The following is a 15,739-nucleotide window of genomic DNA, read 5'->3' as shown; positions in this document are numbered from 1 at the left end:
ACGTCACGCGCGAACTTTGCGCGTATTTACCGCGAACTCCGCTTCCGTTTGGTCGCGCAAGACGCATGCAATTGCATGCTGGTGGGACAGGCCCTTTACTCAAATTTCACTGCACCAATTGGTGTGTGTGACAATAAATGTCCTTTGTCCTTTAACAAAGGGACCTTAGTGTTTGGTCCAGTTTCAGAAAGCAACAACGCAGGTATATGGGGGTGGAGAATAAGGCTTATGGCAATCTTGCCCTCAGAGGTTTGTGCACTGAATATAAACATTGGCATGTTATATTGAAACTTCCCAAAACACTGGCTAGACCACACAGAATACAGTAGGAAAAATATGTAGGAAGGAACTAGAGATGCTGATTTATACCGAAGATAGACACAAAATGTTGGAGTAATTCAGCGGGATAGGCAGCATCTCTGGAGAGAAGGAATAGGTGATGTTTCAGGTCGAGACCCTTCTTCAGACTGAGAGTCAGGGGAAAGGGAAACTAGAGGTATGAAATGGTACAGAACAAATCAAAGCTGGCACCGATAAAGCAGGAAAGGTGGTGTCCACATTGTTAGCTGTGGAAGAGATGATAATGACAGGATATGAATTGTGAAACAAGCAGGTCACTAGGTTGGGGGGAGGGATGGGGAGAGAGGGAGGGGGAGAGAGAGGGAGAGGGGGGGGGGGGGGAGAGGGGGAGGGAGAGAGAGCGAGGCTTACTGGAAAATCAATATTCATATTGCTGGGTTGTAAGCTGCCCATGCAAGATATGGCTCTATCTCCCACTCCAATTCCTCCGTCTATTTAATTTTCCAAAATGCATCCATACCAGGACATAGAAACATAGAAAATAGGTGCAGTAGGCCATGATCATGGCTGATCATCCAAAATCCGTACCCCGTTCCAGCTTTTTCCCCATATCCCTTGATTCCCTTAGGCCTAAGTGCTAAATCTAACTCTCTCTTGAATATATCCAGTGAATTGGCCTCCATTGCCTTCTGTGGCAGAGAATTCCACAGATTCACAACTCTCCGGGGGAAAACGTTTTTCAATTCAGCCCTAAATGGCCTACCCCTTATTCTTAAACTGTGACCCCTGGTTCTAGTCTCCCCCAACATCGGGAACATTTTTCCTTCATCTACCCTGTCTAATCCTCTAAGAAATTTATATGTTTCCATAAGATACCCTCTCATCCTTCTAAATTCTAGCGAATACAAGCCCAGTCAACCAATTCTTTCATCATATGTCAGTCCCGCCAATCCCGGGAATTAACCTGGTGAACCTACGCTGCACTCCCTCAATAGCAAGAATGTCCTTCCTCAAGTTAGGAGACCAAAAGTGCACACAATACTCCAGGTGCGCTCACCGGGGCCCTGTGCAACTGCAGTAAGATCTCCTTGCTCCTAACCTCAAATCCTCTGAGATGTCCTTATACTTTAGGGAAACAAGATGAGGCTCTCACACGTGTCTCCTCGGTATACCATAGCACCCTATGCCTCCTCCCTTGACACCATCCAGGGATCCTGACAGACCTTTCAGGTGAGGCAGAGGTTCATTTACACCTCCTCCAACCTCATCAACTGTATGCCGTTTTCAGTGTTGACTCCTATAGACCAGCAAGACTGGTCGATCGTTTCACTGAACTGCTACGTGATTTCCCAGTTGTTAAATAATTTAACTCTCCTTCCCATTCCCACAATGACCTTTCTGTCCAGGGCCTCCTCCACTGTCAGAGTGAGGCAACATGCAAATTGGAGGAACAACACCTCATATTTTGCTTCGGCAGCTTACACCCAGCGGTATGAATATTGATTTCTCTAATTTCAAGTAACCCTTGCAATCCCTCTCTCCCCATCCCTCCCCCACTCAAGTCACCCTGCTAGTTGTTCGTATGCCATCGTTATCATCTCTTCCACAACCAATATTGTGTGTTCCACCTTTCCAGGGTCAGCGGTGCCGGCTCTGATTTTGTCTGTACCTTTTCATGCCTCCAGTTTAACTTACAAAATTCTTAAGGGGTTGGACAGGCTAGATGCAGGAAAATTGTTCCCGATGTTGGGGAAGTCCAGAACAAGGGGTCACAGTTTAAGGATAAAGGGGAAATCTTTTAGGACCGAGATGAGAAAAACATTTTTCACACAGGTGAATCTCTGGAATTCTCTGCCACAGAAGGTAGTTGAGGCCAGTTCATTGGCTATATTTAAGAGGGAGTTAGATGTGGCCCTTGTGGCTAAAGGGATCAGGGGGTATGGAGAGAAGGCAGGTACAGGATACCGAGTTGGATGATCAGCCATGATCATATTGAATGGCGGTGCAGGTTCGAAGGGCCGAATGGCCTACTCCTGCACCTATTTTCTATGTTTTTATGTTTCCCGCTCCCCTGACTCTCAGCCCGAAGAAGGGTCTTGACCCGAAACATCACCTGTTTCTTTTCTCCAGAGAAGATACCTGACTCGCTGGGTTACTCCAACATTTTGTGTCTATCTTCGGAGGAAAAAAAATGGTTGGGCTGGAGAGAATTCAAAGATTCACCACTATGCTGCCTGGATTCGAGGATTTCAATTGCAGCATAGAGCATGGGCAGGTTGGGTTTGTTATCCCTGGAGCGAAGAAGGCCAAGCAGACACCTGATAGTGTTAGATATATTGTAAGATACATACACAGGGTGATAGCTAGGATCTTTCTTTCATTGCAGGTATTTCAACAATAACAAGGGTTTAAAGTGCAAGGAAGTAGTTTGAATAGATATTTGCAGGGCAAAGTTGTTCCACACAGAGGCTGGTTGATATATGGAACTTGCTACCAGAGATGGTGGAATCACTTACAATCACTACATTTAAGAGACATTCAGGCACTTGATTAGGTGAGGCAGAGAAGGATATGCATGTAATGCAGACAAATGGGATTAGTAAAGATGGGCAAAAGTGCCAGCATGGACACAGTGGTCAAAGGGCTTATTTCTTGTTGAACAACTCTATGACTCTATGCTTTTACCCTCTTTTAATCCCTACGCTATTCTCTAAATCTGAATTTTCCTAAGCAGCATGGATGAAAGCCCAAAAGACAAAGGTAAGCGCAGGTACAGAAATACTCCAACTCCATCTGCCTTTGTACCATGAATGCTTATGTCCATTAAAATGTATATTACTGCCAGTCTTCATAATATGATTAATGTGGTGACTTTATTCCCCCTCCTGATTTAGTTAGGTAAATTATAATTGAACAGACTTTTATTTAATTTTATAGCAACCCTTAAATTTTTATTTACTACCAAACCTATTATTTTGAACATTACCTGTTTCACAATGTGCTGGTATCCGTGCAAGACTTGGTTTAACTGCCAACTGCACTGAAGCCTTCAACAAATTAAAAACAAAAATAAAACAATACAAACGTTGTAATGTACAAGGCATGAATGGCAAAATTTGAAAGAAATATACAAGGTAATATTCAGAAATATACAGGCCTTATCCATCCAGATAAAGAGTACCCAATGTTGGCAACTGTTCAATACATCAACAATGTGTTTCCTAAGAAACCTCACACTGTAATGCTAAGAAACCTATCAGATATTGGTCATAGCACTGTGGCACAACTAGCAAAACAGCAACTCATGATTCATTTCTGATCCCAAGTGGAGTTTGCACATCCTTCATGTGACTGCTGAGGTTTCCTAAAGGTGTTTCAGTTTTCTCTCGCATCGCTAGGTCAGGGTAGGTTTAATGTAGACAGCTGCTTGATAATCACACCCTCTGGATGGGCTGAAGGATCTGTTTCTGCACTGGGTGACTTCATGACTCTATGATGATGAAAACTTTTCATTCCATGGATGGGAAATTGGAGGATTCTTGTCTGTTACCTAACAACCAACACCAGGGTTAAGAGGGAGAGATAGATGAGCCATGATTGAATGTCGGAGTAGACGTGATGGGCTGAATGGCCTAATTCTGCTCCTATCACTTATGACCTTACGCGAATTCATAGTGTTTGAAACTACTGCAAGCATTTAATGAAATTGTTATGGTAATCTTTGAAACCCAAGTATAAACAAATTACATTTAACGAAGGTCAAAACCAGGTGATAAATTATGCCTATTGCTATCCCATATGTTAGGTGGCAGCTTTCTAATAAAGTTGAGAATCTCCAAACTATAATTATTTTGAAGTAATTATTTAACTTGGATGCAGCAAGCATCATACGTTTTGTTGTACCTACATTCTCCATATTGCTCCTGACTTCTACCTTATAGATGGTAAAAAGACTGAGGGGCATCTGGAGGCGAGTCGCCAGATGTATTAGTTAATCTTCATATGGATTCTAGCCCATTTGTCACAGCTGACACACACTCCATATTCCTTTTACTTCACCTAGTTTACTGAAATTAACCTTTTTCCAAAAATTATACAAAACCCTGGTCACTTTTCAAACATGAAGAACTTGTTATTGTTCATTGCTGTATCAATAACAATTCATGATTACATGATTACTTATCCATTTGCTTCCTCCATTGTTGTTTTGTTCTCTTCATATATTTTCTGAAGTGAAGATTTCACTACAATTTTGCTATTATTTTGATTTGATTCATTTGATTTGATTCAATTTATTGTCATTGCACTTTTCAGTGCAACAAAATGGTTTAGCCTGCAGTCATAACATTGAATAAATAACAAACACTCAACATAGTTTAAGTCCCAAAGTCATTGTCTCTTCCCTCCTTGCTCTCCCTCTGCGCTGAGACAATCCAAGCCTCCGATGTTGTGACCCCTGCCGGGTGATGGTAGGTAAGTCCCGCGGCTGAATCCGTGCTCCGCAAGCGGGCCGGTTCAAACTCCGCGGCCCAGGGCGGTCGAAGCTGCCGTCCTCCAGTCCAGCGGACGCAGCTGTAGTTGCGGGAGCTCCGGAAAACAGAACTCGAGCTCCCGATGATGTCGTCCACTGCCTCCGAGGCTCCAAAGTCGGGTCGGAAGTTGGGTCGCACCGCAACCACAGCCCCGAAGTCGGCCAGCCTCATTGGTAAGTCCTGGCTCTGACTCCGCAGCCTCGAGGTCGGTCGCAGTTGGAGGCCGCCAGCTCCGCGATAGGCCTCAGCGCAGACGGACACGGAGACGGGGGATACGGCAGGAAAGGTCGCATCCCCCCAGAAGGAAGAGTCAAAAAACATGTTACACCCACCCCCCCCCACACACACACAACTAAATAAACCGAAATAAACTGTAAAAACGGGACAAGAGAAAACATAAAACAGTTGGAAACCTTCATCCATGCTTTTATCTTCATAGAATACTTACAAAATTTGTTTATATCCAAAAAGATTTTTTGTTTTTCTAACTGAGTTCTGATGCAGGGTCTCAACCCGATATGTCACCAATGCCTTTCTCCTCACAGATATTGCTCAACCCACCGAGTTCCTCCAGCAATTTGCTTTTTGCTCCAGATTCCAGCGTTTGTCATCTCTTGCGACTCTTAAACCTTTCCCAGCCCTAGTCTCAGCCCACACATTCCCAGTCACCCATCACCTCTGAGGATGATGAATGACAATGATTTTCAATACAATGTTACAGATTTTCAAACTCTATACTAAAAATAAATCCATGGACGTGTCCCATTAACCATCTCCAGCCTGAAATCCTTCCTTGGTTCACAAACCTTTGCAGTAGTGCTACCAGCCATTTAAGCACTTATCTCTAGAAATTACTTTCCTAAACCTTTTGCACTTTTGACCTCCTTTAAAACGTCTCTTTAATTTAATTTTAATTTACCTATCCTGAGACCTACTCCATTGTTTCAGCATCAATTCCTTTCTAATTATGCTCCTGCACACTGACCCTCTTAAAATGTACAAATCCCACCAGTGAAGTCAACTAATACTAAGCACAACATATTCAGAGATGGCAAATTCCATGTAACAGCTTATAAATAATGTTATAGCGGGAAATGCAAGATCTCAATGGCAAATAATGTGCTTTAAATATTTTCAGTTTTCACTTCAAAGCTCATGAAAACTGATGTTGTTTTCTCATCCCTTCAATCTTCCCTATTGCTTGCTTTTCTACTTTACAGGGCTTTTATCCACCTTTTCACGATATTAGCTATTATTACTTTTAGTAGGTAAGCAGCGTCCTTATTATGTAATTAGATCAGGCAGCTCATCAACCTCCTCCATGATTGAAATACATCATCGTCTCTCCTCCACCCATTTTTTATCCTTCCCCAGCTTTCTGGAGTACCAGCTTATCTTTCAATTTACACATTCGATAAAGGGTTAGATATCTTCCAAAATATATCTGGTGCATTCTCATAACTTAGATTTAGGACAAAATCCTGGTGGTTCTCTATAAATAAATACCACTGCTTGTGTTTTATGATACTGCAAAGAGATTTATATAGCACCTTGTTGTGTTGCTGAAAAATGATGCAATCCTTTATTCAATATTAACTCAATTTCACTGGCTCTGATAAAAAATAATAATAATAATCAGCACCTGACAAGATCCCACAATTACATTTTAGCAAAATTGTGGGTAAGATATTTGACCAGGATAATCCAGAGCAAACACCCCCAATTTTACAATATTCCACCCCCAATATTCTTTATATATTAGATATAGCTCGTGATGCTTGAGGATCATGATGGATTCATACACTTTTGACTTATAGTCAAATGATATAAATTCATGTGAACAACTTAGTACAGTACGCGATGCAAGCCAACAGTTTATCCTATATTAAAGAATTGCACTTTTAGGGAATACCTTGTTTTGGACAGAAAATTAAACCAGCTTCTAGGAATGTATGTCAGAAATGTTGTGTTTTTGACTTTAGTGTGCAAATAAGTCAGGTTTTTATTTCTTAGCTGTTTGTGGGATCTTATGTATCACAGGAATCTTTAAGGGACAGCTTCTTCCCCACAGCCATCAGGCTATTAAACTCGCCAACAAACAGACTCTGAACTGTAACAGCCTACTGCACTTTATCTGCTTATTTATGTGTATATTGAACTGAACTGTTCTGTATTTTAGCTTACAATATTCTGTTGTGCTGCAGCAAGCAAGAATTTCATTGTCCTATCTGGGATACATGACAATAAACTCTCTCGACTTGACTTGACTTGACTTGTATAAATTGCCTGATTTATTTCCCAGAATACAATAATTAAAATGCTTCAAAACAGCAAGATTAATTGATATCTACTTGGAACATCCCATGGTTTTAAAAGATGTTTAATTAATTAATGTTTTTTCTCAAACTGTACTGCTGAATCTTTGAAAGTACATGAACACTTCTGTCTGTGTGAGAGATGACACTTAACAATTAAATACTTCCTCAATGCTGCATTGAAACAGGAGCCCGAGTGCAATCTGCACTCACAGGCCAAGGTGACCCAACCAACACATCCCAAAATACAAGTACAAACTCTACAATTAAAAACAAAATCCACACCTTGCATGTTTCAGATCTCTGTCTTCAGGCAGCAGTATCCTCACACGAAATTCCTTATCCTAGGAATACACAAAAAAAAATTACATTTATTACACAATCCATATCAATGCCAGTTAATAGCAATAAAGGAAATACTCCAGACACAAAATGCTGAAAAAGGGTGTCGACCCGAAACATCACCCATTCCTTCTCTCCAGAGATGCTGCCTGTCCCGCTGAGTTACTCCAGCATTTTGTGTCTATCTTTGGCTTAAACCAGCATCTACAGTTCCTTCCTACATACAGGAAATATTCCACATTGGTATAGGTGATTTTGTTTTTCCTAATATAATGTTGTTGGAATAATAGAGCACTGTGATGGCTTGCCAAAGAATGGACACACTGCACTAAAAAATGATAAATTGGTGGAAAACTGCAAGTCCCCATAGCACTTCTGACTGCCAGCAATATCAGCTAAGCTGCCTGCAACTCTAGTTCCCAGACCTTTAAAACTTTTAAAACACCCCTTCAAACGCCTGATACAAATACAAGAATAACATTAGATCATTGAGATGATATAGATGCTAGATGCAGGAAGATTGTTTCCGATGTTGGAGAAGTCCAGAACAAGGGGTCACAGTTGAAGGATAAGGGGAAAGTCTTTTAGGACCGAGATGAGAAAAACATTTTTCACACAGAGAGTGGTGAATCTGTGGAATTCTCTGCCGCAGAAGGTAGTTGAGGCCAGTTCATTGGGTATATTTAAGAGGGAGTTAGATGTGGCCCTTGTGGCTAAGGGGATCAGGGGGTATGGAGAGAAGGCAGGTACAGGATACTGAGTTGGATGATCAGCCATGATCAGCCATGATCATATTGAATGGCGGTGCAGGCTCGAAGGGCCGAATGGCCTACTCCTGCACCTATTTTCTATGTTTCTAAATAAATGCATCGGTTTTGGTTTTGAGGATCAACAATAGAGATTAAGGCATCTTCTAATGGAAGCAAAAGGAATCTGTCAGATATATGGAATAAGAGTTCTGATAATAAATAGGGAAAATAGCTATTTCTATTCATCTTTCCAGATGCAGAGATGGATGTTAAAGCCAGTGCCTATTCACTCGTACAGCTCAAAAACCAACAGAGAATGCTTTTCTGTACCAATGAGTAGTGGCTTATTCAGAACCTACTCCAGTCATCATTAGGGAAGCTTATGCAAACAGGCCATCAGTATTTATTGTAGTACCTCAGAGATTATTGTTGAAAAAAATGTTGACACAGTAATTTAAGGTTAGTATCTTTAACATAATCCTGATTTCTTCAGTTTGGGGGTGGGGGGGTCACTGATTGCTACTGGCAAAGTATTTCCTTTCAGTTCCCAAAGGTTCAGTAGACTAAGTTACGAGTAACTGTGTTATGCAATTCAACAGTTCAAGTAACAACTAAATTATGAACTAACCAATTGATATAATTTAAAATAGTAAGATTAAACGAGATATTACCAGTTTGAAGTTTGATCTTTATTTTATGAGGAGTAACGTTGAGGGAATACGTGAAGAACCCCGCCAGGACGCATGCGTGTCATTCTTCAAAGCAGCGGTGTGAAATCACAGATAACTGTAATGACTAAACATAGTAAGATTAGAGAAGAGATACCAGTTCAGGATATGATCAAGGGTGATCAAAGAGCGGAGGGCACGTATTCCCTCAATGTTACTCCTCATAAAATAAAGATCAAACTTCAAACTGGTAAGTTCTCGTTTAATCTTACTATTTTACTTCGGAGTCACGTGAGTGACTACGTGAAGATTTTAAAGCTCTGTGATTTCAGGCCGTGGAAACGAGTCCATGCATCACATCTGCCTTGATTATGGGGAGAATAGAGTTAACATCATTAGACATCAATACGATATTGAAACCCAACGGTAAAAATATTAACACCAATTATTGCCCCCATTTATGGGGTAAATTATTTTACAGAACTTAAAGTTGTTTCTGCAAATGTTCCAGGTTCAATAACTGGTTTGTTATAAAGTCGTTGGAAAGTTTCCTCCGTTGACCATCCTGCTGTCTTGAGGATTTGGTCCATAGGTACGTCCAACTTCATAGCTGCCGATGTAGCTGCAGCCCTGGTGGAGTGAGATTTAAAATGCTAGTGTCCACTCCAGCCTTTGTTAGGACATGTTTTAGCCATCTAGAGATGGTCTGGTCTGTCACTGTTTTGAGTGGCTGTTAGTAGCTGATTAAAGTGACATTTCTTCCCTCTGATGATTTTAGTATTCTTCATATATGATAGTAAGTGTGTTACAATACAGAGACGACCATCTGTAGGGTAGGCCCTGAATTCTGTTTTTTAGGCCTGCTGACCCCTGTCTGTTCTGTATGACTATTACATTGATGTGAAAAGTTAAATTTGCAGATGAAATAATCATGTTGTCCAACCTTATTTTCTGTAGTGACTGGACCCTTTGTGCCGTGACCAAGGCCATCAGCATGACTGTTTTCTGAAGAAGGGTTTCGGCCCGAAACGTCGACTATTTCCTTCGCTCCATAGATGCTGCTGCACCCTCTGAGTTTCCCCAGCAATTGTGTGTACCTTTGACTGTTTTCATAGTACAGAGCTGTAGCTGAAGACCAGTTTGTTAACATGGTCAGTACAATGCTCACATCCCATATTTGGGAGTACCTGGTTCTTGGGGATTAATATTAAAATGCCCCTCATGTGTTTGGTTACCAGGGTGTGTCCCAACAGAATGCCGCTCTGTTCCTTGCGACAGGTATGTTGACAGAGCACTTCTGGCGCAGTTGATGGTACTATGACTGAGCCTCTCATCGTAATGGAGGCTTGCCAGGAATTCCAGAACAGACGGGATGTTCATAGATCTGTGGGTGATGTTTATTGTTGTGACAGTACTTCCCATTCTTGATGACACTAAGTACTGATGTTTAGGTGGGCTGTCTGTGGCCCGCTGAAATAATTCCACATTCGGTCCGTCAGTCCCAGGTGTAGAAGAGGTGCTTTCAACTCTAAAAATTAATAGGTTTATATATAATTGTGACATGGGTAACTCCCCTTGTAGCGGGAAGAACCAGTAAGTTAGGTCTATGATGGATGGTGATGTATGGTTCTAAAACCATGTTGATATCACCAGGACCCATGGTTGAGTAGGCCAATCAGGTATTATCAAAATACAAGACGCGGAGTCTATAGTTTCTTCCTAAATACCCGACTGATGAGGCAGAAGGAGGGATGCATAAATGAACCCCCAAGCAGCGAAGATACATCTGAACCACTGCCCCAGGTTCTGGTTCCCAAGAACATAATTTGATAACTGGTAAGAGTATGGATGTGAATAGGTCGTTATCTGGTGTTCCATACCGTTCTAGTCTTAGCGTGACCTGTTGTCTGCCACTAAATTCAGTTCCCTGGTAAGTTGGTAGCTGATATCCAAATATCTATCTGGATACACTATTGCCAAATAGTGTTGGCCAGATAGTCACATGATGTCGATATGTTTCTACCCATATGGTTGACATATGCTACCCCGGTGGTGTAGTCAATTAGTAGTCTGACATACTGGTGATATAACCCAGAACAATATGACTTAAGCCATGGCATGCACTCACTTCCCCAGGCATTTATGCCCAATGTTAGTAATGATGCCTCCTGTGCATTCCATCTCCCCCACAGCTGGAGATGGAATTAGTAGCATCCCAATCTAAGGCCCATCAGTATGTGGTTCCATAGACGGGTAACTGTTAATGTTTGGATTGGTACAATGCCTAATGTTATGTTTCCACCATTTTTGTACCATAGTGGCCTCTGTTGGTAGCTTCATTGGTCTGTCAGAATGACCCCCTCCCATAAATTTTTGAGTGACGCATGTTTGCGCTCAGTAATTTGATTATGTAAAGGTCCGATTTATGTGGCTGGCACACAGCCACTAATGCCAATTATTCTACTACCAGTCTGATGGATGGTTTAGTTTCCTGCAAGTCTCCATTAAGGCCGTTCCCTTCTTACGGCAAAGTCACTGCCATGTGAACTGTGTTAAGGGTGAACCGCAGATGATCTGTTGTGTTAAATACATCTGTGGGCACCTCCAATGAGTACTATATAGCAAGCATATATTAATACGATGCTTGCCATGTAGTACCCTAGGATCAATACCTTTGCAGCAACAAAGGTTCCCATCTAGTAATGAATATAAAGTACGAATGTATTCAAATTAGTCAAATCTATGATGAAGTGGCAACCACCTCTATATTATGATAAGGATTTTTAGGACACGAATTCCTGTGATTCGTGTTGGATGTCCTCCATCACTCCTTTTTTATTTGGGCACTGTAGTTCAGTATGCGCTTTTGTTTCTTTTCCTGTAAGCATGAATATTCAGTTCGGTACATGCTGAACTGGAGGATAATGTTATGAATAATTCTAAAGTATACCCCTATACTTCTGAAATTTAAGTGTCGGTAGTAATAATTCTATGCATCCAGATAGAACTGTTATCTCCCACCAACCTCGTAAGGAGCCAAACCCACCTTCCTCCATGGTTACTATTAGTAGGTTTGTTACTATTTCGGCATCCTCCGTGGTCGTTGAGGTGCCGGTGTCTGTGATGAGGGTTAGCGCATTTCCCAGGAAGTAGATTTTAGACGTTGCTTAATGTGCCCCAGAGTTTCCCTCTATGTGAAGTTCTTACCTGTTAAGATAAGATGCCTCCAAATTTTTATATTGGAGGTTAGGAGGTTCCAGTTTGCATATAAGGCCAGTGCATCCTGGTGATCTAGTGTCATGTCTTTTTGTTTATAGTGCGGCCGACCCCGTCCCGCTGTTTAGGACTTTAGAACTTTCTTTTGTTTCAATTCCCTGCCCTACCATGTTTTCAATTACACTGGTTGATACTGGGAACATTCAGTGTTTTGCAGTTCCCTGATGGTAAGTGTCTTCCAATAGGTTATCTGCACCCTATGTGTACTAGGGGTATGTTCTGCTCCCCTGTTCAAGTGCAGCGCAGAATTGACCCCCTATACTCCCCTCTGATGAGGGAGAACACTGTGCAGCCCTACAAGAGGTACTGCTGTAGGACTTACTAGCTGTCCCTCTGTGACTAGTCTCCATGTCATGGAGCCTGCCACTTACCTGCTCCAACAGCCGCTCCAGCTGGCTCCGATGCTCTCGGGCACCCAACCGGCTCCAATGCACATGGTTACTGGCCATCGCGGCTGCTCCTGAAGCCGCTACTCCTGAGGCTGCTTCTGCTCCAGTTCCTGCAGCCACTCCATCCGGCTCCAATGCTCACGGGCACTGGCCGTCACGGCTGGTCCTGAAGCCGCTCCTGCTCCAGCTCCTGCAGCCAGCCCAGGATTGACCCTTGCTGTTCCCATTTAATGAGGGAGAAACACTGTGCAGCCCTACACAAGGTACTGCTGTGGGGCTTACTACCTGCCCACTGTGGCTAGCCTCCATCTCCTGCCACTTTGGGGTATTTCCTCCAGCAGCCGTTCCAACTGGCTCTTATGCTCTCGGGCATAGGCCACTCCCAGCTGCTGTTGACCCATCCTGCAGCCGCTCCAACCGGCTCCCGTGCTCACGGGCACTGGCCGCTCGCGGCTGCTTTGTTTCTCCTGCAGCCGCTCCAACCGACCCCCATGCACACGGGCACTGGTCGCTCGTTGCTGCTTTGTTCCTCCTGCAGCCGCTCCAACCGGCTCCCGTGCGCACGGGCACTGGCCGCTCGCGGCTGCTTTGTTCCTCCTGCAGCCGCTCCAACCGACCCCCATGCACACGGGCACTGGTCGCTCGCGGCTGCTTTGTTCCCCGCTCCCAGCTGCTCAAACCGGCTCCCGTGCGCACGGGCACCGGCCGCTCGCGGCTGCTCCTAAAGCCACTCAAACCGACCCCCATGCACACGGGCACTGGTCGCTCGCGGCTATTCAGAGTCGGACTCCTCGGAGTCAACGACTCTGTTAGTTGCTTACCTCTCCCGACCGGCCGGGGCCAGCGCAGGAGCGAAGTCGGGAGCGAAGTCGGGCACAGCTGTTCCCATTACGGGAGATTAGCGTGCCTTTGGCTGCTGCTGCCGGCTGCCCGCAACTCCGCGGTTCTCCCCCGCCAGCTTTCCCGCAGCCTTCGTGGATCCGGTCCATGTCTCCACCTAAAAGGTAAGTGGAAGGAACGCAGAGTCTTCTTACATGCTGTTCCCGACTTTCAAATTCTGGAACGCAGAGTCTCCTTACCTGCTGTTCCCGGCTTTCAAATTTTGCCGCTAAGGGAACATCGTTCCCCCTGCTGTGACTCGTTGCCATGCGTGTAGCGATATATGACACGCATGCGTCCTGGCGGGGTTCTTCACGTAGTCACTCACGTGACTCCGAAGTAAAATTGTTGACAACGCAGCTAATCATCCATTTTCCAATATCGCCGGAAGTTCTTAATCAGGATTAAGGTTAGTTAAGAGACGTTTAAAATTCACTGCACCACGTTATACAAGCACTATATGATTACAGAAATAAATATTATTATTAATTATCATGTCACAAATATTATGCAGTATTAGAAAGCCTCTATAGTTTTTAATGTAGTATTTATGGTACCTATTCTGAACTTAAAAACAAAGCTGTTTCTTTCTGGCAGCCAAAAGTATGTAGCACTGCAATAACAATCAAAGAAAATTTCTGTATTTGATCTGAGTCATCAGTGAAAAGTCATTGTTTATACAGCTCTGGGAGGCTGGCATTAAATGCTTTTGTACATTTTGCATGTAGTGCAATAAATTTTGAAACACAAAAAAAATATGGTATTTTGAAAAGAGGGCGAGAATGATTTAGAAATAATACAGATTGACAAATCTGCCAAAAATTAGTTTCCTTTTGCCGCAAAGTTCTTCAATTCTACAGAGCAAGGTACAAATAGCATTTATCCAACAGGAACTAATCATGCAAACCATAATACAACTTTGTTAGCAATTTTGTTATTTATGAATCACATGCTAATACACTGTACCTTAACCATAACAAAGCCATCAAACACAGTCTTTTGTCTATTCTGAGGCAACAGAAGGGGACACTCATTGATCAGGGCATCATATCCGGCCATGGTTTTACACGAAGATGAAGATCTGTAAGATATAAATATGTATAGTAGCAAAATCATATTGTGTGATGCTAGTACAGTATTATCAAAATATTTCAGGACCTCAACCAAGACCCAAGATTTCAAATGAAAAACAAAAGAAAGTAGACGCAAAATGCTGGAGTAATTCAGTGGGAGAGGCAGCATCTCTGGAGAGAAGGAATGGAGTGACGATTCAGGTCGAGTCCCTTCTTCAGACTGAAAGTATTCCATTGGTAACAGAGCAAGTGTGAAGGGGACAGACTGGTGTGCACACACACACACCTTTTCAAGTTCTTGGTTATATATTATTTACTGATGGAAATATACCACTACAGGTACTTCAACATTATTCTATTAATAAACATTGAGTTTCAATTTAGAACACCCACTAGCCATTTGTCTTTGTTATATCATGTGGTGAACACAGCATCTGGATTTGATTTCTAGGCATTTAGTTCCCAGTACACTTTTAAGAAAAAAAAATTTACAATTGATTTTTCTTTTATGATTAAATTAACGGAAATACAGGACACTGATGGGCTGGCATTTACCAATTACACAGCAAACTTCATATAAAATTCAAAACACTCTGCATAAAGGAGCAAGCATGATATTCAAAATACACAGGAGATTCCTTATACTTATTTCTCTTTTGGGAGTTCTGCTGCAATATGTGCAGACATGGGTTTCCGAGTGAAGATTCAGAAGGGTTTGGCTGAGATGAATCTTTCTCACTGTAAATTTAAATAAACCGTTCACAGGCTAACAAGCGGCATTCAGGAAGAAATCGTTCGAAATGATTCTGTCGGCACCTGTGATCTGCATTCCAGTAAATGGCCAGAGAAAACATTAAATACAAGTAGAATTACCACATGTGCCACAACAGTCCACAACATTTAGGGGACTGCAATGCTCGATTATTGCCAGACCTTTCCCCATGCTGTTACTAGTTGTCTCATGCTGCTTACATACCGTAGTAATTATCACAAATTCTATCAAACCTTTCTTGTTGGCAAATACATGTACCAGGCTAACACTTCGAAAGTATTGTGACCAAAGGTTTCCCCTTTCATTAATTTTTCCACATAAATGTAATCAGGAAAATGGAAATATTTTACAATCACTAAAATAGAATTAAAAAGTGAGTAATCTTTCTGAGGTTAGACACGAAAAGCTGGAGTAACTTAGTGGGACAGGCAGCATCTCTGGAGA

The 15,739-nt window shown here is 42.5% G+C and overlaps 1 protein-coding gene across 2 annotated transcripts in view; it reads right to left on the bottom strand.

The window, feature by feature from the left end:
* The window catches only part of fancl (FA complementation group L), a 72,041-nt gene that overhangs the window by 41,280 nt on the left and 15,022 nt on the right, over positions 1-15,739 (bottom strand). For both annotated transcript variants that reach the window (XM_033025173.1, XM_033025172.1), the window contains exons 2-4: positions 14,417-14,531; positions 7,433-7,491; positions 3,287-3,347 (exon numbers count right to left, since the gene is read on the bottom strand). In XM_033025173.1, the coding sequence (XP_032881064.1) occupies positions 3,287-3,347; positions 7,433-7,491; positions 14,417-14,509 (213 nt within the window). In that variant the 5' untranslated portion in view covers positions 14,510-14,531. The remainder of the gene's footprint in view (positions 1-3,286; positions 3,348-7,432; positions 7,492-14,416; positions 14,532-15,739) is intronic.

This window comes from Amblyraja radiata, chromosome 8 (assembly GCF_010909765.2).
Source record: "Amblyraja radiata isolate CabotCenter1 chromosome 8, sAmbRad1.1.pri, whole genome shotgun sequence".
In the NCBI taxonomy this organism is placed as follows: Eukaryota; Metazoa; Chordata; class Chondrichthyes; order Rajiformes; family Rajidae; genus Amblyraja; species Amblyraja radiata.
Note: the sequence above shows the minus strand (reverse complement) of the source record. Positions and strands in the feature narration are given on the sequence as shown.